The sequence below is a fragment of the Lontra canadensis genome, unplaced genomic scaffold (assembly GCF_010015895.1).
Source record: "Lontra canadensis isolate GAN:19392208 unplaced genomic scaffold, GSC_riverotter_1.0 scaffold186, whole genome shotgun sequence".
In the NCBI taxonomy this organism is placed as follows: domain Eukaryota; kingdom Metazoa; phylum Chordata; class Mammalia; order Carnivora; family Mustelidae; genus Lontra; species Lontra canadensis.
In genome coordinates, this window is record NW_022631180.1 from 149,561 (window position 1) to 172,705 (window position 23,145).

The window sequence follows — 23,145 nt, forward strand, 5'->3', positions numbered from 1 at the left end:
AAAGAAAAACAGCATAGAAATTAAATGCAAAAAGAAGGGGTGCCTGGGTGGCTCAGTTGTTAAGCGGCTGCCTTTGGCTCAGGTCATGATCCCAGGGTCTTGTGATCAAGCCTGCATTAGGCTTCCTGCTTGGCGGGAAGCCTGCTTCTCCCTCTCCCACCCCCCCTGCTTGTGTTCCCTCTTTTGCTGTGTGTATCTCTCTCAAATAAATAAATAAATAAATAAATGCAAAAAGAACAAAAAAGGGGTGCCTAGATGGCTTAGTTGAGTGTCCAGCTCTTGATTTTATTTTTTTTTTAATTTTTATTTTTTTTTAAAGATTTTATTTATTTATTTGACAGAGAGAGATCACAAGTAGAGAGAGAGAGGGAAGCAGGCTCCCTGCTGAGCAGAGAGCCCAATGCGGGACTCTATCCCAGGACCCTGAGATCATGACCTGAGCTGAAGGCAGCGGCTTAACCCACTGAGCCACCCAGGCGCCCCAGCTCTTGATTTTAGCTCAGGTTGTGATCTTAGGGTTGTGAGATTGAGCCCAGCGTTGGGCTCCTTGCTCAGCACAGTCGGCTTAGGATTCTTTCTTCCCTCTGCCCATCCTCCTGCTTGTGTGTGCACACAAGAGTGCACTCTCTCGCTCTTTCTCAAATCTTTTAAAAACACACAGTTTGGGGCACCTGGGTGGCTCAGTGGGTTAAAGCCTCTGCCTTCGGCTCAGGTCATGATCTCAGGGTCTTGGGATCAAGTCCTGAATCGGGCTCTCTGCTCAGCGGGGAGCCTGCTTCCCTCTCTCTGCCTGCCTCTGCCTCCTTGTGATCTCTGTCAAATAAATAAATAAAATCTTTAAAAATACAAAATAAAAAGTAAAAACACACAGTTTACATGGTACAGTATATATGGGTAACCCAAAGCCTGGAAAATGGAATTTCATTAACAGAATTAAATTTTTTATTCTTAAGCAAGTTTTGCTATCTTTAAATCATGGACTAAGGTACATAATAACCATAGAAATGTTTTTGAGGGGCGCCTGGGTGGCTCAATGGGTTAAAGCCTCTGCCTTCAGCTCTGGTCATGATCCCAAGGTCCTGGGATCGAGCCCCGCATCAGGCTCTCTGCTCAGCGGGGATCCTGCTTTCCCCTCTTCTCTCTGCCTGCCTCTCTGCCTACTTGTGATCTCTGTCTGTCAAACAAATTAAAAAAAAAAAAAAAGTTCTTGAAAAGCAGAGATTCTCCTGCACACCTTCCTAATGAAGACTCAGGACAGTGACCTGCCCACAGTGACCCACCCTCAACAGAGAGAGTATTGCTGATACGATGGCCCTTGTTTTGTTTTGTTTTGTTTTTATGATGGTCCTTATTTATCTGACTCCAGTATCCTGGACCTTTTCCCTTTGTGTAAAATGTGGAGAGGGTGACCAAAGCATGAGTCCTAGAGGGGCTTGAGAGTTCTAGGAAATAGTACTACAGGGTTCTAGGAAATAGTACTACATAGTAGTAGTATAGTAGTATATGTAGTACACAGTAGTACTATAGTAGTATATGTAGTACATAGTAGTATATGTAGTACATAGTAGTACTATAGTAGTATATGTAGTACATAGTAGTACTACAACTGGAAAAGTGAAAACTAGTAGAGAGTCCTGTAGCCATACAGCACTCAAAGGAGGCCTGTGAGTGTCTGAAATTGCCATTGTGCGGCCAGTACTAAATGCAACAACAGAGACACTTGAACTAGCTGTTCTAGGATAGTGGCTTTCAAAGTGTCCCAGGCTAGCAGCATGAGCATCACCTGGGAGTCTGTTAGTGCAGATAGGAAGTATGGTGCCTTTAGAGCATGCCAAAGGAAACATGGTGCTAGGAAAGTAGGGGGTCATCTTTAAATCACGTGAATAAGGAAGATGTCTCAGGGAGTAATACTAAAGCCAAGCCTTGAAGGTGGTGAAGGAACTGAGTGAGTGGGGAAAGAAGAGCCCTAGGGAAGAAACCACAGTGTGCAGAGCCCCTGAACCTGGGAAGAGCTTGACATAGCCAAGATATGTGGCTCGAACTTAAGTAGGGGCCAGGGCACTCTGGGCCTCTAAGCCTTGATGGGGAGGGGATACAGTTTGAAGAGCAACTGATCTGTTTTCATTTTTACAGAGTTGTTCTGTTTGCTGGGTGGAGGACACAGGAGATGAGAGAAGGGTTGGGCCTTGGAAAAGGGCTACTCTTCTCTAAGAAAGATAATGTAGACTCAGGTATTTTCAGGTGAAGGGGAAGTGGTGCTTACATTGATAGGGCTCACTCAGTTTTGGTACCAGTCAAGATTTAGGAATTGCCAAGCAGCAGTAAGTGTTGAGTTGGTACTAGCAATTTGTACTGAGCCAAGATGGTAGGATTTCATATTTTTGCAACATTAGGTTTATTGCCCAAGAGTAGGAATGTGAAAACTAGAACAGTGGTGATCCAGAATTGGAGATGGAACTGGTGTGTCTGGGGAGGGACTGACAGAATGTTTACAGCAGAAAGGGTATTTGGGGGGCAAGGAGGATGGGAGCAGAACAGACCAGCTGAAATGGAGAGAAATGCCTATGGGGACTTGGTGAAGGTGTGGAAATGGGTCAGTGGCTGAAACGTAGGATGATCAGCCTTGTCCAAAAAAAAAAAAAAAGTCTCTAACAGGTTACTTTGGGTTTTCATGGAGAATTTGAAAGAAAAATAGCTGAACTCATTTTTAAATTAAAATAGAAAAAACTTTTGAGTTGTCTTTAAAGCTTCTTGTGGCCTGATGCCAGAGATAGAAACACAAGTCAGAAAATGACCCACTAGGTCGTGACATGTTTGTTCATTTTTTCTCCTTGAACTGGGTACTACCTATTTTTAAAAAACTTTTCTTAAACTTTAAGTAATCTCTACCCCTATTGTGGGGCTCCAGCTCACAACCCCAAGCTCCAGAGTCACACTGACAGAGCCAGCCACTACTTCATTCATACTTTACCTCTTAGTTTGGCCCATATGTTAGGGGCTCTTCTCAGGTTCTAAGTGCACAGAGCTGCTATAGGCAGACTGAGCATAGTCTGGGTGGGCTGGGCAAAGGGAAAATAAAAATAGCTCCATTGGCCTTGCTAAATGTAAATGAGGCCTGTGAAATTTAGGAGGTTATGGCCCTCCTGTGGCCACTCCTGGAAAGAGCAGCCAAGAAACTTGGGTTCTAGGGCAATGTGTTTTGAGTGTTTTCCAGATCAGCAGCAGCAACACGTGGGAACTTCTTAGAAATGCAGAATCTCAGGATATATCCCAACTACTGAATCAGAAAATTTGCTGGACGCCATTCCTCATGTCTTTTAAGAAGCCCCTCAGATGATTCTGATGTTAGGTTGAAAACTTCTTTTTTTTAAATTTTTTAAAGATTTTATTTATTTGGGAGAGTGTGAAAAAGCACGAGAGGGGAGGTCAGAAGGGAGGAGCAGACTCCCTGTGGAGCTGGGAGCCCAATGCAGGACTCAATCCTAGGACTCCAGGATCATGATCTGAGCCAAAGACAGTTGCTTAACCAACTAAGCCACCCAGGCACCCTAAATATTTTTAAGTAGGCCCAACATAGGGCTCCAACTCCTGACCCTGAGATCAGGAGTCTCACATGCTCTACCAAACCTGCCAGGTGCCCCAAAATGAGCTGTTTGTAATTTTTTTTTCCCTAATCTCTACACCCAACATGGGGCTCAAAACTCTGAGCTAGCCAAGTGCCCCTGAAGACCACTCTTCTTAATCCATGCCCCTAGAGCCCCATCTTCCCAAAAATGCACTATTCTAATTTCTATTTTCAAGAATAGCAGAAATTCCTATTTGAAGTTAATCCTATCCCTTTATGTTCTGATCTCCAAAACCTGTCTCCAAGACCTTACTCCATCAACAAAACCCTCAATACCTGTCCTTAAGAATTCAACATCACCAGGGGCGCCTGGGTGGCTCAGTGGGTTAATCCTCTGCCTTCGGCTCAGGTCATGATCCCAGTGTCCTGGGATCGAGCCCTGCATCGGGCTCTCTGCTCAGCGGGGAGCTTGCTTCCTCCTCTCTCTCTGCCTGCCTCTCTGCCTACTTGTGATCTTTGTCAAATAAATAAATAAAATCCTTAAAAAAAAAAAAAAATTCAACATCACCAGGTGGTAGGCCTACTGACATCTGCTTTGCAGAGCCAATTTTGGGAGGAAGAGCAGCTGTTCTGCTGCTTTATCCACTGAAACTGCTCTTAAAAGGAGCCACCAGTTTTTCCTTCTCCCAGAAACTGCTCTTGGGAGTTTTCCTCCTTCCACTCTCCCTGCTGCTTCCACCCACCCACACTTTACTCCTTCCCTAGTCAAATCCATAGGGATGGTAGGTTCAACTAGAGGTGAAGTGAACATCCACGTAGATCGACAGCAGATCCAGCAATGTGAAAAGCTGTTTGCCTAGGTCCCAAGGCTTGCTCAAAGAATGTTGACCCATGGGATTTACTTTGTACCTGTGGTCTTTTATGTTCAAAAAAAATTTTTTTTTAAGATTTTATTTATTCATTTGACAGATCACAAGTAGGCAGAGAGGAGGATGCAGGCTCCCCACCGAGCGGAGCCTGACGCAGGGCTCCATCCCAGGACTCCGGGACCACGACCCAAGCCGAAGGCAGAGGCCCTAACCCACTGAGCCACCCAGGCATCCCTATGTTCAAAATATTCTTTCAGGGGCGCCTGGGTGGCTCAGTGGGTTAAAGCCTCTGCCTTCAGCTCACGTCATAATCTCAGGGTCCTGGGACCGAGCCCTGCATCGGGCTCTTTGCTCAGCGGGGAGCCTGCTTCCTCCTCTCTCCCTCTTTGCCGCTCTGCCTCCTTGTGATCTCTATCAAATAAAATCTTAAAAAATTCACCAGTATTTCACTCAATACCCACACTGACTTCAGAGCAGAACCAATTTTAGCTCCTCAAAGGGACTGAATCCACAGAGGTTTGTACTAACGTACTTAAGAGAGCAGTGTTTTTTTTTTTTAAACAAAGAGCCCAAACACTAGGGGTTAAATAAGCTGCTTCTCTTTCCACTGTTTATTATTAATGTACAAAATATACAAAACCAAAAGAAAAAAAATACTCATCCCTCAAATCCATCGTGGCTCTAACCCAAGACCCTGCACAGAAGCCAACCAATCCACTGTTTTCATAGAAAACAACTGATGCCGAGACCTGGGAAGGAGAGGGCTGGGGAAAGGTGCGTCAGCTTTGCGGCACCCACCCAGGAAGGCACCTGGTGGGACTCAGAGGTGGCTGACAGGGCAAGGGAGCCAGAGGCTTCACACCGACAAAGTTCCAGGTGGGGGCAGAGTACGCCAACTCCTGAAGGCAGTGCATGTAGTGTGACTGACAGGCCCAGAGTGCCCGGCAAGTTGATGAAAAGCTGGTCTCACTGAAGTGTTAGTTTCCAGAATAGCTACAGGCAAGGGTGGGCCAACACCACCAGCCTGGCCTATGCCAGCTACAACTTCCACTGGATGCAGAGGTGAATTGACCCATCAATGAACCTAGCAGACCCATGATGCAGACTTGGGTGTTCACAGAAGGTTGCAAAGTCTTACTGGAGAAAGGACTCAATGGAAAGCCTGTGTCAAGGTGGAAGTGGGGATGATGTATTCCAGAACTCAAATCCAGCCTGATTGAGCCCTCTCAGTGCAGTGGGGTATATAATACCCCTTTTACCATCTCCCCACCCCATGAGAAGAATGAACTTGGCTGGGATGATTTCATAAGTGCAGCTGATCCCGTGTCAGTTCTGTGTGCATGTGGAGGACCCACAATAGGAGAGTAGAGGTGTTCTCCAGGATAACCAGCTTTAGGTTCTCAGGCATAAAGGGTAATACTGGAAAGGGGTTTGGGGTCATAGGGCAAATCTCCTCAAAAAGTGAAGCCAACTGGGTCTTCTCTTCAGCAGTCCAGGGTACAGAATGTATCCAGTCTCTCTCCTCCCCAGACTGGAGGAAAATATGTACATCAATGCGCACCAGTGATCAGAAAACCCCCAGAAACCCAAGCAGGTGGGAACTGAGGGGGCCGGCTCCTCATCAGCTGGGGACAGGGGAATGTGGGCCTCACAGAAGCCATAAGAGGGTAGAAGGAGCAAGGCTGTAGTCCACAGGGGTGTGTGTGGGTGGGGCAGAGGAGGTGGTCCCTAGGGCAGGGGGGGCCCATTGACACCCGGGTGGTAGAAGGCACAGTTGTTCTCATAGCGGCAGTTGCCCTTCATCATGAAATGTCGGCAAACAGGGCGGTTGGACATGTCTGTGGGAATGATGGTGGAATCGTTAGAACATGGCTAAGAGGTCAAGGCCACCCTCGCAGCCCCATCCCCACCCTGTCCATAGCATCCCGAAAACAATCTTTCAGGGAGACGTGGAATCTTATGGATTTGAGGGAAGGCCAAAAGGTAACAACAACCAGACATACAGAAAATAGGGTGATTTCATGTCTGGCCTAGCATACCGAGCGTAGTGATGCTCCCCCAAAACTTGCATGGGACATCAAAAGCCACGTAGTGAGCAGGAACCATTCTCACCTCCTCCATGGCTGTGGCCTCCATCATGCCCTCGGTGGCCCCCTCCTCCATGGCCAGGGCCATCATGGCTACGGTGCTCATGAGGTGGTGGCCCTCGATGGTCATGGCCTCGGTGACCAGGGACATCATGAGGCCGGTGGCCATGGGGCCCACCATGTCCAGGACCTTCATGGGGGCGATGTCCACCACTTCCACCCATGCTCCCACCAGGGCCTTCATGGGGGCGATGTCCACTTCCAGCACCCATTCCTCCACCAGGGCCTTCGTGGGGGCGATGTCCACTGCCGCCACCCATGCCACTGCCAGGGCCTTCATGAGGACGATGGCCGGTGCCACTGCCCATGCCACCACCAGGACCTTCATGGGGACGATGCCCCCCACCTCCACCCATGCTACCGCCAGGGCCTTCGTGGGGGCGATGCCCACCACCCATGCCACTGCCAGGGCCTTCATGAGGACGATGTCCACTGCTGCTGCTCATGCCCCCACCAGGACCTTCATGTGGACGATGCCCACTACCTCCAACCATGCCCCCACCAGGGCCCCCTCGTCCATTTGGGGGTCCTCCTCCAGAGCGACCTCCTCTGGCCCCCCGGAAGGGAGGAGGAGGAGGAGGAGGTTCATTTCCTCCTCGGCCACCGCGGCCTCTATGGTATGGTCCAGGACCTGGTCCCGGGCCCCCCCGCATTGGGCCCCCCCCGCATGGGGTCACCTGGGCCATCCCAGAAGGGATCACCCCCTCGTGGAGGGGGTGGGGGACCCAAGAGACGTGGGCCCACTGGCCCACCAGGGCCTCCATGAGGACCTGTTAAGGAAAAAAAAAGACAGTATCAGCTATGTGTTACACTCAGGGAGGTCCTCTCCCACCCTAAACCACCTCCCATCTTTGGGTCAAACCTACATTATTACCAGGCCAAAATTAAGCAAGTAAACCCATTCCAACCTCTCACTATCACCTACCTGGCATAGGTCCCCCAGGCCCAGGGGGGAAGTGCTGCATGGCCTTGGGGCCCCCAGGGCCTCCTGGTGGAAAACCATTGGCTATTGGACCAGGGCCTAATAGTCCATGTGGCACTATTAAAAAAGAAAAAAAGTAGAACAAGAGGATGCTAGAAGAGTGGCATGACTTCCTAATTAGGTGTGCCTTTCTGGCCCTCTCAGACCAACTTGGCAAAGCAATGCTCTGCCCAGTCTTGCCCTCCCCACCAGCAGTAATACCCCTGCTCACCACTGTCTGTAAACCCTGCTCCCTGCTCGCCCTCAACTCTGCAGTAGGCTTCCTCCCCCAGGCTCCAGGACTGGCCCTGGTGATTACCGAGCATCTGCTTGATCTTGTCTGAATAGTCTGGTTGCTTTAGCAGTTCCTCTGAGGGATGACTATTTGGGCTACCCTGTAAGGTAAGATGAATAAAGAAAAGGTCAACAGAGTGCAAGGGTAACAACTGCAGAGAAAAGAGCCAGATGAGGAACCAAGTGAGAAGACGAATACTGGGGTAAAAAGAGAGATTCCAGAGAAACTGGAAAAGAGGAAGGTGGGCTCATACCATGATGGAGGTGAGGATCTCTTGGACATTGATGCCTCCTCCTCCAGGACCCTGGGGGCTCTTCCCAGCACCCATGCTTCCCATGAGATTGGCCAGGACAGGGGGCAACTTGGAGCCACCTGCCCCATCAGGTGAGCCACCAGCTCCACCAGGCTCCAGAGTCTCAATATATGAGGTCTCATCCATGGAACATTCCTGCAAAACAGGAGAATAATCAGGACTAACTTTGAAAGAATGAAGACACATTCCATTGGAAATGGAAATGAATTGTCGAAAGACACATTAAAATCGATCACACCCTCCATCACCACATAGCATGTGCTCACCTCATCTAGGGGGATGAGCTTCGGGGGTACAGGTTCATAGGGCTCAGGATCAGGTTCATGAGGACTATCAGGAACACCAAAGGTGACGGGGAAAAAAAGTGACAAATTATTTATTCAACCCTTCACATTCCCTCCTAGCCCCCACCCACCTCTAAATTACTCCAGAGAATGTTCCCCTCAGGAGTCCCAAGTATTTAACAAGACCATGGTTCATGCCCCCACTCTTTTGCTCACCTTTCCTTGTTCAAGAAGAGCTCCTGAAGGATTCCTTTCTCCCGCTCAGCCTGGATGTATCGCTCCTGGCTGTTGCTTCCAGGGGTGACAAGCGGTGAGGGAAGAACCAGGGGCCGCGGGCACACCCACGGCACCTTCTCCTCCATGTTGTCATGGCTCAGACGCCGGGCCGTCTCAAATGCATGTCGGTCTGACAGTATCTCTCGCTTAGCAGCCTCACCAAAGTCCTTGATCTTATTCACATTTACTATTGGCAAGGAGGAAAAAAAAAAAGTAAACACGACCCAGTCCTTTTTAAACTCCCCATGCCCACTTACTACACAAAAATCTTGACCGCTCACCTCGTTCAGTTTCATCCAGTTCAAAATAGAAATATTCTCTCAGTTTGCCCTCCTCAGGCCACGTCACAGTTTTCCTCTTCCTGCCTTTCCGGGTCAGCTGGCTAGGATCTCCAGGACTCTCCACTGGCTTTGCATCCAGTGCTCCCGGCTCCAAAGAGGCTGTAAGCAGGAGAGGTTTCAGACCAAAGTCTGTCCTTTTAAAAAACCCCCAGACCTGAACCAATTTCTAGACTCACCTGTATCCATGAGCTCTGGGACTTCAACAGCGGGAACTGGGGTGCCTGGGCGGTCTGTGTCCATAGCCTCACAAGGAGGTGCTGGTTCTGGGGAAGAAGGTTTGGCTGTGCTTGGTTCTGTGCTCGTTTTCCCTTCAAATGGGCTTGGCTATTGTGAAAGAAAAAGAAGTTCATGAGCTGATGTGAAACAAGGTTAAGGTAAAGCAATTAGTCCGGGGTCTTAGACAGGATCCCCCATGAGTTCCTATAAAGGAAGATTTTGTCATACTACTGACCCTGCACCACCTCCACCACAGTCCACATCTTGTTGTCCTCCCCAACCACTGCCAGGTGCTGAGCCCTTCCTTCTACTTTACTTTTGATACCCTGTCACTCACACCTACGGCCTAGGGCTCATACCTTGGCAGCTGTAGGTGACAGCACCTTCTTCTTCTTCTTAATTTTGATGCCTGGAACAGGGGCTGAATTGAGTGCATCCAGAAAGCCCAGGCCCTCCATGGCTACAAGAGGAAAAAGCATAAAATGGAATCATCAGACCTCTTTCACAATCCTATTCCTATAGACAAAGTCTGGGCAGGAAATGGGCCAATGGAGACCCTGCCACGACTGAGGACATAGTAAGTTCAAGGTAACCAGGAAGTATATGCTGGATTCACATAAGAAATTCTTGTTATTCTATTTTTTATTTTGTTTTTAAGTAATCCCTACAACCAGCGTGAGACTTGACCTCCCAACCTGGAGATAAAAAGAGTTGCATGCTCCTCCACTTGCGCCAGCCAGGCGCCCTTTCTTTTAAAAATTTTAAAGGCAAGCAACCGACCCTTTGAGTATGAATTAGAGTTCAGGTAACTGAAGAAGGCAGCCCACATGGACAAGACAGAATATCCCAAAACTGGGGGTATCCCTATCAGTCACTGAATAGCACACCTCTAAGACTCATCTCTAAAATTACTTTTAAGTAATCCTATGAAAGGGGACCTCCAGAGGTGCAAAAATTAAGTCACCGGGATGCCTGGGTGGCTCAGTTGGTTAAACAGCTGCCTTCGGCTCAGGTCATGATCCCAGGGTTCTGGGATCGAGTCCCACATCAGGCTCCTTGCTCGGCAGGGAGCCTGCTTCTCCCTCTGCCTCTGCCTGCCACTCTGTCTGCCTGTGCTCCCACACTCTCTCTCTAACAAATAAATAAAATCTTTAAAAAAAAAAAAAAAAAATTAAGTCACCAAGAAATCCATCCCCCACCCATCCCTCAACATTCATTCTCATTAAGAGTTTGCTCCCAAAGTGCATTCTTCTTCTTTAGACTCACGCTGTGGTGGGATGATCTTCACTTTGATCTCTTTGGTGGCATTCGGTGTGGTGTTCAGTGGCTTATATTTCTTCTCTGCAGGGGGTGCAGCATCTCCTGGAGCAACTGTGGTGCTGTCAGAAGAGGAACTGTCAACATCTCTGACTCACTCTGACTTGCCCCTTCTTCTCCCTCATATCCACAGACCTAACCCATGCAGAAACTCAGGATGTGGTCCATACCTCTGACGCTTGAGGGGAATGGGTTTAAGGTTGTACTTGTCAGAAACCACCACTGCACTGGCGTTCTTCTTCACAGGCACCAAAGATGGAGTCTCAAGCTCTAGCCCTGTGGGAAGAAACATGCTGTTGGGGTTGAACTCCCTCCCACTCTCTTAACTCTTCCTCCCTGGTCCAACCCTAAATCTTCATCCAACCCATGCCTCACCCACTAATGCTCCTTCTTCCATATGTGTGCCCTATCATAAATCCGCTAATCCACTACAAAGTCCTAGGTGTACATCTGCCCACAGACCTTCCCAAGACCAGCCAACAGCCCTACCAGTGGAACGGAATTTGGCGTGACTTGGTGCCGTGGTTCGGAGAGACTTGGGCTTCTCTTTCTTCTTCTCCGGGGCCTCCTCGGCCCGGGTCTCAGCCTTCACCTCAGTCAAGGGTCGCTCAGGAGGGGTGGTTCGACTCTTCCCCTCTTCTTTACGTTTCTTCTTATCTTTCTCTGTTATGAAAATACAAAGCATTAAAGGATTTTACTTGAAGAGAAACACTATTAAGAGGTGAAGCAGGCTAAAGGCACTGAAGGCCATGTCCCAGTGGGAAAGAAAGAAATACGAGGGATAAAAGACTAAGGAGCTTACCAGCAGGCTGGGTACTGCTCTGGGAGCGGATGACAGCCATCCAGTCACTGACAAGGACTGAAGCCAATTTCCGGAGCTCTGCAGGTGAGAGTATAAGGGGAAATGCCTAAGTAGCTAAAAATATTTTCTTCCAATAACAGAAAACAGGGATGTTTAAAGATATACTATGAAAATCTGTATAACAGAAAAAGTAACATAGAATTTTAACAACAACATGAGATAGGCTCAAAAACCAAACTCCTCAAAATGGAACAATGAGGGGCTCCTGGGTGGCTCAGTGGGTTAAAACCTCTGCCTCCAGCTCAGGTCCTGATCCTAGGTTCTGGGATCGAGCCCTGCATCGGGCTCTCTGCTCAGCAGGGAGCCTGCTTCCCCCTCTCTGACCATTTGTGATCTCTCTGTCAAATAAATAAATAAAATCTTAAAAAAAAAAAAAAAAGGAACAATGAATCACATGGTAGTCTTCTATTCCAATCCAGTGGGGGATTGGAGGGGAAGATGACAAATTAATTACATACAAGGTACATTATAAAAAACTACATCAGTTGTTTTACATGTATCTCATGTGGCTGTTATAACTTGAAGATTTTTATTCCTCTTTCACAGACACACAGCAGCATAAAGACCAGAGTCAGAAATCTAGAAAGCACCAGAATGAAGCCAGTGCCGATGCTCTTCTGCTAACCATTTAAAAGAACAGAAACTAAAATCAAGAAACAGGCAGGGTTCAAGTATCTGAAAAGCTATGAACAGTATTACTCTATGTTGTCCTACCTAAAGGCAAACAAAGTTTCAAGGAACAGATTTAGATCCATCTTAGAAAAGATTTCCTAAGCCACCTTTTTTCCTAGAATGCTACTAGTGATTAATGGCTTTAAAAAAAATCAATTAAATGTAGCAAAGGCGAAGAGCTTAAAAAAGACCACTTTAGGGACGGGGAAGGCATTGTTTATTTAGAGAAAAAACATGGACAGAGAATTTAGAGGACAAAAATGGGTTTCCAAACATACAGGAAAAAAACACAAAAACCCCTACAGCTCTTGCCTTTTGTACTTGGCAAAGAACAGCTCTTACCTACAGCACCAGCCTCTTGCCAACATTTCCACATATAAACTTATTTGATAATGAGATTGTTGAAAACATTAAACCCTAACTTTTTTTTTTTTTTTAAGATTTTATTTATTTGTTTGACAGACAGAGGTTACAAGTAGGCAAGAGAGGCAGGCAGGGAGAGAGCGGAAGAAGCAGGCTCTCCGCGGAGCAGAGAGCCCGATATGGGGCTCGATCCCAGGACCCTGGGATCATGACCTGAGCTGAAAGCAGAGGCTTTAACCCACTGAGCCACCCAGGCGCCCCATAAACCCTAACTTTTCAAATATACAACTAGCAATTTCTATATTTAAGGCAACATGAACTCCAGTGAATCCCCAAAACAGGGATATCCTAAACCTTTTTGGACCAACTGATACTATGGTCTAGTGAGACTTTAAGGTCCATAAGGAATGTACAAATTTCAGTATTCAAAGGAAGTAACAGAACAATTAAAGCTGTATTCAAAGGTGGCAACACAACTGAGATAACGGGAAAACAAGGAACACTATACCTGAAAATGAAAAAATAAGAGATGAGCAATGATTTAAAAGGAAATTCTACAGTATGTGTTACATTATGAATTATTATTCAATATACTCTGTTATGTCACAAAAACAGAAGTGGTCAGTATTTTAAAAAACCTAAAACCAAGAATAAAAAAGAATGGAAAGCTAGAGAACATTTTTCACTTAAACACTGTTAAACCCCTTATCTTGGTAAACGTTCCCAGTGTTTTCTTCTATAGCTAAAGAACTTCAGATAGGCTTCCCCAGGCCTACATGCTTTTTTTTTTTTTTTTAAGATTTTATTTATTTATTTGACAGAGAGAGAGATCACAAGTAGGCAGAGAGGCAGGCAGAGAGAGGGAAACAGGCACCCCGCTGAGCAGAGAGCCTGATGTGGGACTTGACCCCAGGACCCCGAGATCATGACCTGAGCCGAAGGCAGTGGCTTAACCCACTGAGCCACCCAGGCACCCTACATGCTCCTTCTATACCAAACTGCCAAAGCCTCTTTCCAAAAGGCCCTGGCACACCATTCCCTTTAGACAAAAGAATAAGCCTATATTCTGATCAGGGATTAGCTCTGCTAGAATACTGTTCACTTGTGGGATACTAGTGTTTTGTGCTAGTGGTTTGTACACTGGGTATAAACCCTTTTCTTCACTAAAGAAAAGTCCGTGAAGCCTTTTCTGGATCCAGGCCCTGTCTTTATGCCAGAACCGTATGATCCTTGCCAAGGGCTCCAATACCCTTTGTCTTAAGAAAAAGAAAGACTCTGGTGCTAACAAAGCTATGATCTACTCCAGCAGTCAGGATTCTTTCTGCCCATGTCCTAAAGGAAGGTGTTTATTGGTAGTACTATATGTCTATTACACACTGAAGGTCCCAGAATATGCTATATTTATTAAGAAAAATAAAAGGAAATGATGACAACACTCTCTAGGATGACATTATCTTCTCCAAAGTTTAAGTATATACATTTTACACCAAGAGATAGTAAGCATCAGTTTTTAAGTATGGGGTCTCGTCTTACATTCAGTAGTAGAGAAATGGACAAATCCCATTCAGAATTCAGAACAGGAAAGGGAGAAAGGTTAGAGAGTCTCAATTTTTAAAAGAAAGAGAAAAGTATAGTGAGGTAGCAAGGAGTGAAAGGACAGTTCAAGGATAGGAGTAAGACACAACAGTAACAAAGAGTGGGGCGCCTGGGTGGCTCAGTGGGTTAAGCCTCTGCCTTCAGCTCGGGTCATGATCTCAGGGTCCTGGGATGGAGCCCTGCATCGGGCTCTCTGCTCGGTGGGGAGCCTGCTTCCCCCTCTTTCTCTGCCTACTTGTGATCTCGCTCTATGTCAAATAAATAAATAAAATCTTAAAAAAGAGAAAAGAAAAGAAAAGAAAAGAACTAAGAGGCAGTCATGAGGAAGGGCTGGCCCCTACCTTCATCCTCACTTGACTTGCTCAGCTGTTTCACCAGTTTGGCTGTGTTGTTCTGTGAGAGATGGGGACAAAGTTAAATACAAGGAGGAAAATGAGTCCTCTTGGAGCGAAGAACTGCACAAACTCACGCACAATTTCTTTTTTGTGAGATTTTATTTTTAAAGTCCTCTCTACACCCAAGCAGGAGCTCAAACCCACAACCCCAAGACCAACTGAGCCAGTTGGGCGCCCTGCCCACAATTTCTTAACAGTCCCTAACTGCGACCACCACTACTCTTGTACTTTACCATTTATAAAACCTTTGTAGGCATACAAACCTAATTCTTAAAACAACCAATGTAAGTAGGGGCATTCATTCCCAATGAAAGACAAGAAAACTGAGGCTCAAATACCTGAACTACCCCAACCACAAACCTATTAATGGACATAAACCAAGTCTTCTGATCCTAAACTCCTATTTTTTCTACCACTCTCCTGCACAGGCCCAAGACTGCCACATCAGACCCATGTATTTTATCTACCAGGCTAAAGCAAAAAGGAAGCACTAGTGTTGTAGAGACTTAAGGTACCTGCTTGAGATGGTCCACAGTGAGCGGGAGGTGCTGCAGGGTCAGTAGAATTTGCTGTAAGAGGGGAATGTTGTTCGTTGTCTTTGAATAGGTCAGCCAATTGTTAAGAAGCTTGTAGCCACCAACATCAATAAACCTGCAGGCAGGTAGGAGAATCTGTAATGCCCTTTCCAGGTTTTGGAGTGACACATCCCACACTCCTACTCCCCCATCAATGACCTAGGAACCCCCTGCACCCTCTCCCACCTTCTATGTACATCTTCCCAGCCCAGACACCCAGATCCCCACTTACTTGACCAATATTTCTGGTGACTGGGTCTGCAGGAGAATGTTCAAGTAAGTGCATCGACTCACCATCTTTCGTGCTTCCTTCATCAGGCTGTAGGAGAGATATTAAGGTTAGAAATGGAGCAAGAGCCTCTTCTTTCAACAGAAGCATCTCTGATCTGTGGGAGTGCCTAAAAATCCCTATGACTGGGACTTTGCCACAGAGCAGGAAAGTCACACAAGCCTCTAGGGGATGGGATGGAAGACAACTGAAGGGACACCGAGGTCTCTGATCTGGGGAGGTGAACATCACTGCTTTTCTAACCCACAGGACATACTTGATTCTGCTTCCCAGTTAAGAATGCTAGCACTAACAGCCATCCATTCATAGTCTGTTCAGGACTGGCTTGGTCTTTTGCCTTCCCCTGGGAAACTGGAGAATCCCTGAAGGAAAATGGCAGTCTGGGTATATGGAATGTGACCCAGAACAGAACCAAAAATTCTGTCACCTGGCTCTTCTGCTCCCTTCCTTCCAAAGCATGACTTCGAGACTGTGAACATCCAAACCCAGATTCCATTATGGTGAGGAACCAAGGGATCACCTTTTTCTATCACGTAGTCTAAAATTATTGGATACCGATCTTACTTCACTGACACTCTCTCCCCCTCCAAAAACGGTCAGTCCTATTTACAGCTGTATTTCAACATAAAATATCCTCTACTCACAATGACTCCAAAAACAGGCAGACTCACCTGAAGATCTTGGAAATCCCATCCACACTCTTAACTTCCCCATCTCGGTTAAGGAAGCTATCCAGGCCCTTGAGCAGCTCTTTGGGATCTATGGGACCCGAACCCATGATCGAGGTTTCTAAAACAAGGACAAAATAAACCCACAGAATAAATGGGTGGCAAGGACAGTCCCACTATACCCTCTAATAAATTCCATTTGTAGAGTTGATAAAAATTTGTGACTAATTATTCAATCTATATTCAACTACACTCACCATTTTCCAGGTAAGAGAAAATCAAAACATCATTACCACAGAGGAAAAAATCCCTGATAAGTTAAGCATGGAGAGGACTGAATGGGAAGACAATTAAGACTGGAGGACTAGGCAGCACACCTTTCTCCTTCCTGGTTACATCCTTCCTAGATAGCTGAACTTCACTAAATTGTACTAGGACTGAGTCAAGTTTCCATAACAAAACACTCAACATTCCAAGGTATTCTTGCTTATTGTTAGGTCTTATTTCTTCTTAGCTGCTGCTAAATCTGGCTTGTGGGGGAAAAAAACATAAGCTTGTTAAGAACTGGTACAATTTCAGACACTTGGGCTAAATATCTTCTAAGATTAATCAGTTCCTTTTTACCTATTAAGAATCACAATGACCTCCAGCAGTAGAGTATGCTCTGCTTGCACCAGGAGACAATCAGTTGAAGTGACGATCAGTTGGTGAGTGATAAAAACTTGAAAACATAATCTTTCCCTCAAGAGAGTTGTGGGTAGCTCCCAGAAATGGAGACAAATGGATATAAAGGAAATCAAGCAGGCACTCCTAAGCCTTGAACAGAACTGTCACTCATTAGCCAAATACTACACAAATTTTATTGTTTTAAAGTTAAGACTGGTTTGTGATTTCAAAAGCAAAGATGCAAATCTCATTACTCCCCTTCAAAATCACACCACCATCCAAGATCCCCAAAAGAAAGGCCTGAAATTAGAAACCAGAGAGCCAAAAAGAATGGAATAAAACTAGAAGCTGGGAAAATGCCAGTAAATTTTAAATAGCTACTTTAGACCAGATTAGAAAAAGAGCTCATTAAAAGCTAAACTGCTGTTATAGGATAAAGTGTGAAGCAATTTCTAGGCCAAAACCCAAGGTAATTTAGAATCAATGTAGTTCTGTGATTTTTATGGCTCTAAACATGGGATTCTCAGAACCGAAAAAGAAAGCCACCTCGGTACTATCTGCGTTTCGAATGTAAGGTTAAGGCTGGATAGAAAGGAATCAAGAAGAAAACAATTTCTTGCCTCCTACTTATAGTACAGGTAACAGACATAATCCCAGCAGAAAGGTGGGAATATCCGTGTTTTACAAACTGTGTTTTGTGCAGATTTTTGTGCAGAAAAGAGAACAAATTTCTTATAACAAAAATTTGTTCTAAAAAGAAAAACAAGCATAACAATCTCAACCTTTTAGTCCTCCCAACAAAAAGACCAATAAATTTCTAAACAGACAGGTCCTAACAACCTAGCGAAGCAGCAGCAGAAGCAGGGAAGAGACTGGTTCTTGAGACCATAACCTGTGGGCTGAATACAGACAGAAAGATGAGGTTTAAAAAAAAAAAAAAAAATGCTGAGGTGAGCAAATCTGGATTAAGTGTGCTGTTGCTCTGGAACCTCCACAAGGACAGGTAGAACCTGAGGTCAGAAGAAAAACACTGAAGTAGAATAATGGGTAAGATTAGAAGCCCATGGGCCAAATCCACTGAAATGTGGTGATTCTTACAGACACAGACACAGGGAGAAAGGCATTCTTCCATGTAGTAATACACCATAGAGTGGTATATGGACACTATAGCAAGAGATACATACATAGATACAACAAAGGGATAAAACAGATTTCCCATCTATTGGAAACTGGAAAAGCAGTGAGTGAATCCAAAGTAATACATAACAGCAACCACAATATACACAATTTGATAAAAAGACTTCAATTAAATTAACATCAATTCAAACCAGGAACCCCCCCCTCCAACCAGGACAAATACTGCTGACCCAACTGATTCAAACCCAATATACATCACCTTGGAGAACTACTTTTGCACATCCAAGTACAAGCTGGGCCAACAAGAGTATTACCCCTACCTCCTTCAGAAACTCAAAAGAAGTGTCACCTGAACTCAAATGTTCCTCTTCACATAAGAGGGTGGGAGAGAAGAAAGAATAACGATACCCAGAAAGAGACCAACAAGTACAAAGCTAAATTCTGCCCAGTGCCTTCTGCTGGGAATGGGACCCAGGGACAACTTTTTCCCCATTCACAACAAGCAAGAATAGTCATGGGAAGCTAGAAGACAAAGCAGAAATGTTAAATATTCATTTCCCACTAGTATTATTCTATTATTTGTATTTTGGAAATACAATTAACAGAACTAAGTTTCGTCTCACAAGTACCAATCGTGACAAAATGTAAATGGGTTTTCTCATGGCTTTCCTACAGGCAAATTAGTTTTAACTCATTTTAAACTAAGGACTATACCAAGTGTTATTACAACCAAATTTCCTTACTTCAAAGTCAGTATATTTTGAAAGAAGCTACAAGGCACTCAACTGGAAAGGAATGAAGAGCCTAAATTCCTGGCACAGGCCTACATCGGAAAACGCAGAGCTGACCAGGGAAGGAGGGACGGTAACCAAGTGTAATTTCCTAGTCCTTTCTGGAACCTGGAACGAATGCTTAAGGAAGCTTTCTGGAAACAAAAATAATCTAGGGCATGATGTTTGCTTTTAATTTCCTTGAAGATAGAACATACAAAAGGGGCAGGGAGAGGGGAAGAACCCCAGCCTTATCTCCACCTCGTCCTAAGCTGTGCATTCCTTCTTATGGATTTTGCAGGCAGAGATGAGCACGACTGACTGACAACACAAGGCTCTGGGGAATTTTCTACCTTTCTTACCAGAGAGAAACGTAGAAATTCTTAAGTGACACCAACTCCTGCCTCCAAAATGACTTTTACTTGAGAGTTATTCAATTAACAGGGTGAAAAATACCTAGCTTGGCTAAAGTTATCCCATAGCCATCACCAAAAAAAAAAAAAAAAAAAAAAAAGAATTGGTTCAGCACAAAATCCCTATGCAAATCAAAGCCCTTTTAAAAACAATCATAACCCTCTTATAACAAGAGGAAGGAGTCTGAATTTACCTTAATTTAGAAGTCTTAGCACTTCAGAAAATGAAAATGCTTTGTATCTGAACCCTGAAATTCCCCTTTTCTTGGTGTTTTGAGGTTATGTCCTAATAGACTCAGTGGACTGAAATTAGGTCTCTCAAGTAATGCACAAGGTCTTACCTCTCCTAAGTAGTAAGCCCCTATCCCTCAAACTTATATTGAAAACCTGGTACAGTGATCTCCCCAAAATCTTATTTGCTTTTCAGTGAGGATGTAAAATCACCCAACCCAAGCAAAGGCTTCCAGAATATAACTGGCCACAAACTACAAGGATCAAGTTCTCCGAGGTTCTCTGGATGGATGTGGTTTCCCTAGAAGAACTTGTTGCCCCATCTCCCATGTTAAGGAAGATCTTCTTTAAAAATCCCCTGTTCACTAGAGATCAGGAACCCCAATGGGTGGAATATTCAGCTCCCAAGGAAGGTATGCTGCAGAGACACATGGCAAACTGCTTAAAAAGATAAAAAAAAAAACTTGTGGTCAATAGACATGTGGAAGAGTCCCTCCCACCCAACCCAGAAGTTTTAAGTACTAAATTGAGAATCTGTACCCAGCAGAAAATTAGCCCTGAGAGTCTAACCAAGTTACCACAGGACAGCTATACAAAATGGCTTCCCAATTCTGCCTAGAACCTCCACGCTTCAAATCAGGAATTTAAAAAATGAGAAGTATATGGAGAATTTGACAAAGATTGGACTTTGAAAAAGTTAGAGGAAGATAGAGAAGGGACAGGACACCCAATACCACCCTCAGATAGGGCATGGCTGTGAACATGCACCCATTGCGAAAGCACTGTCAAGTTGAAAAATGAAGACGACGTTTTTCTGCCATTAATGGTTTTTAAGGAATTTCTTTCTAAAGGGAAGAAAAAAGAAATTCAAAAAAGGTGGCTCTTTGGAAAAAAGAAATGAAGGTTGTGAAATGTAATACCAGAAAGATTTTGCTTACCAGACACCGTAGCTCGCATCCCCCTGCCTTGAGTTTACAACTGCCGCCTCCTTTCCTATTCACTTCTCATCCTAGTACCAAAGTACAGGAGCTACACAACTGGAGAACGTGATACAGCACTGAACACAAAGAGTTTATCCCTAAACCCAGAGGTGGGAATAAGGGTGATTTAAAAGAAGTCTTGAAGTACCCACCCTCCCCCCGTCTCATTATACAAAGTGACCAAATGCAGGCCCAAGGACTGGTTCCTGAGCAGAAATGGCACAATTCAGCGTCATTAGGCCCCATTTGTCTATTCAAGTCACTTTCACAAGTCCTCCTTTCCCCACTATCTTCCCACCACACAAGATCTACATACACACAGCTCTCACACACACCACCAGAAGGCTCCCAGTCTTAAAGTATTGTTGGTTTGACTGGTTTTCCACCCCTGGCAACTTAAGCGGGGTTAAACCTCCAAGCAGTTGTGATGAGTGAAGGAAGGTGAAAATAAAAGCAACAGGCTCTGATCGTTAAATATAAAAACTAGAGCTGCCCGGGAGATGGACAACTTCAAGACCTAATTCTTACAAGCTTTTTCAAGATTATAAAAGATATTCTTAAGTAAATGTCTTTTCCTGTCTAGCAGCAGCGTGCACAGGGAGTCCAGAGAGCATCTGCTCAGGGGTGGAGTTTCAAGAGGGTGGAGAGAAGAAAGCTGATTACATCACCTTTCCGTGCTGCTCCTCCCCCTTGACCAAGTTTCTAGGGCGGCCCTAAGCTCTGGGTGGCAAAAGGGGGAGAAAAAACAACAAAGAAGCAGGGACGACGCCATTTTGTAATGGAGAAGAGGAAAACTTTAAAAAGCTATCCCGGCGCTGCCGGGAGCTAGTTACACCAGAAAACACCCCTTTTTAGTAAAATACCCCAAACCAGCACCCATCCTGAGTGGTCTTTGACCTAATTTGGTTAAGAAAGTTGTGAAAATAAAACCAATTAAAATATTTACAAGAACAATTTTCTGTGGGGAAGAACTGAATTTCCAATTGAGATTCAACCTGCTACCGTCGACCACCCCCATCCTCCCTATAAAGGGAAAGGGGGGAGGACTTGGACCCCTCTCAACAAATAGGGTTGAGGTGGGAGGACAGGAGAAAAATGGGCCAAGACACAACCTGCAACGCCGCTTGGAAGACAAAAGGACAAGGAAAAGCCGCCATATTGAAGCAGGGAAGAAAAAAATTCCTTTTAACGACACAAATCTTTTAGAAAGCTAGCATTCAATTGCACTAAATGGCTTTTAAAAATTATACTCCTGAATTGCACATTTCCCAACCTTTACACCCCCTATTAGACTGTATTCCCACCCACCAAAACGTTATCAAGTTAAAATGTTAATCATTTTTGCTTTTAAATAACCTATGCAACCTGCAACAATTACAAAACATTCTTTACCTCCCCATTATCTTGTATGTACTGGCACTAAGATTATATTTTGTACTGAATTAAGTGTCTTGCAATCTTTATTCCTAGATTGCCACCTATTTTAACCACACAAATATACCCCAAGCAAATTACATTAAAATTGAGAGGATTTAACAATTTAAAAAGTCACAGCCAGCTATTACTTCTCTGCCCATCTCCTTACCCTGCAATCTTTATGTACAGATTGCTTATTAATCTGGCAAATTGAAAGGCGCCCTGCTTGTCTCACACACAAAGAAGTGGGACTTCTGGGCCACAAGATCCACCATCTTTTGTATGTGAGCTCATTAACCCTTTTGAAGACTGCTAACAAGAGGAAGTTAACCATTCCTCCTTATAAAAAGCAACACTTATGGCTTTGGCAGTCTGGAAATTGGCTGGATTACCAAGGGTTAACCATCAAATTCCTCACTTGCTGGCCCTCCCTCCACCCTTTCCTTTCCTGCAGCAGGGCAGGAAGGTAGGTGGTAGGGGAGAGAGAACAAGACTGTTTAGACCAAAGGCCCTTTTTTAATGGAGATTAAGTGACCGGCTTGGTCCTTCTCCAGTTCTCTACTTTGTTCTATTGGCTCATTTCTTCCTCTCATTATTTTTGGTTTCACAACGGGAAACGTTGATTTCTTGTTGCAAGGCTGGTTTTGGAAAATTCGACACTTACTATCCAATTTTTTTGCGACGTCAGCACCTCGGGCTCAGGGGGGAGGGGGTTAAAATTTTGGAGAAAAAAAATAAAACCAACCAACCAGGACCCAAAACTCGATTATTTGGGGGGCCTCATTGGATCAAAAAGTCTCTTAAAAAAATGAAGGCCAACTCAGTATTCATTTTCCCCCCACCCAACTCCATTTAGGGAGGGGGGATCGTAGAAAAAAAGTTCTGAGTGGATTCAAAAAAGTAAACGCTGGATGAGTGAATTTGGGTGGGTTTGGGAAGGGTGGGTGGTTGATTATTTTTGAAGTTATGTGGTGACGGTCCTTCGGCCACAGATTTCAAGTCCCATGCAGCGTGGGCTGGTGGGGTGGGCAAGATAGGTGGGAAGGGGTAGAAGACACAAGTGGTTGGGCTGGTGGCTGCTGTTTTCCCTTTCCCCCCTCTCTCAGGATCCTTTCAAGGGCTTAGGTGGTGCTGCGGCTTCTTTTTTTCCTCGTGGCCGGCCTGTCTTTCTCCGAGAAAATTCAAACCTGGGATAGAAGGAACACAAGGGAGAAAGATATAATCAATACGGGTTGCTTCAAACACCCAAGTACCGTATCTGTTGTCTCCAAACACCCCGATTTCCCATCCCGGACACAGCCGCCTTCTATAAACCACGATCCTTAACAGAACTCAAACCTAACTCCCTCCCCAATACAACGATCTCAACAAAACTTTACCCACCGACCGACAAAACACCCAAACTTACCTCTAAACGAACCCCAGAATGGCGGCTGCCTGCTCGGGCTGAGTCTTTTATACCCGGACGCCGCCCAACGCGCCCAAACATGCTAGTGAAACGCCCTTGTCGCGAGACATTGTGCGCGAG

The 23,145-nt window shown here is 45.2% G+C and overlaps 1 protein-coding gene across 1 annotated transcript; it reads right to left on the reverse strand.

The window, feature by feature from the left end:
- Nucleotides 1–5,017: 5,017 nt before the first annotated feature.
- Nucleotides 5,018–23,135, reverse strand: PPP1R10 (protein phosphatase 1 regulatory subunit 10). The gene is given in 22 exon segments (XM_032847316.1): nucleotides 5,018–6,272; nucleotides 6,547–6,711; nucleotides 6,760–7,243; nucleotides 7,245–7,351; nucleotides 7,507–7,620; nucleotides 7,862–7,937; nucleotides 8,091–8,285; nucleotides 8,417–8,480; nucleotides 8,651–8,897; nucleotides 8,992–9,150; nucleotides 9,228–9,375; nucleotides 9,627–9,727; nucleotides 10,534–10,646; nucleotides 10,755–10,860; nucleotides 11,074–11,247; nucleotides 11,387–11,464; nucleotides 14,419–14,470; nucleotides 14,988–15,123; nucleotides 15,280–15,366; nucleotides 16,008–16,125; nucleotides 22,282–22,804; nucleotides 23,026–23,135. Coding segments are annotated over 20 exon segments (2,823 nt in total). The 5' UTR covers nucleotides 16,115–16,125; nucleotides 22,282–22,804; nucleotides 23,026–23,135; the 3' UTR covers nucleotides 5,018–6,162.
- Between the last annotated feature and the right edge of the window lie 10 nt (nucleotides 23,136–23,145).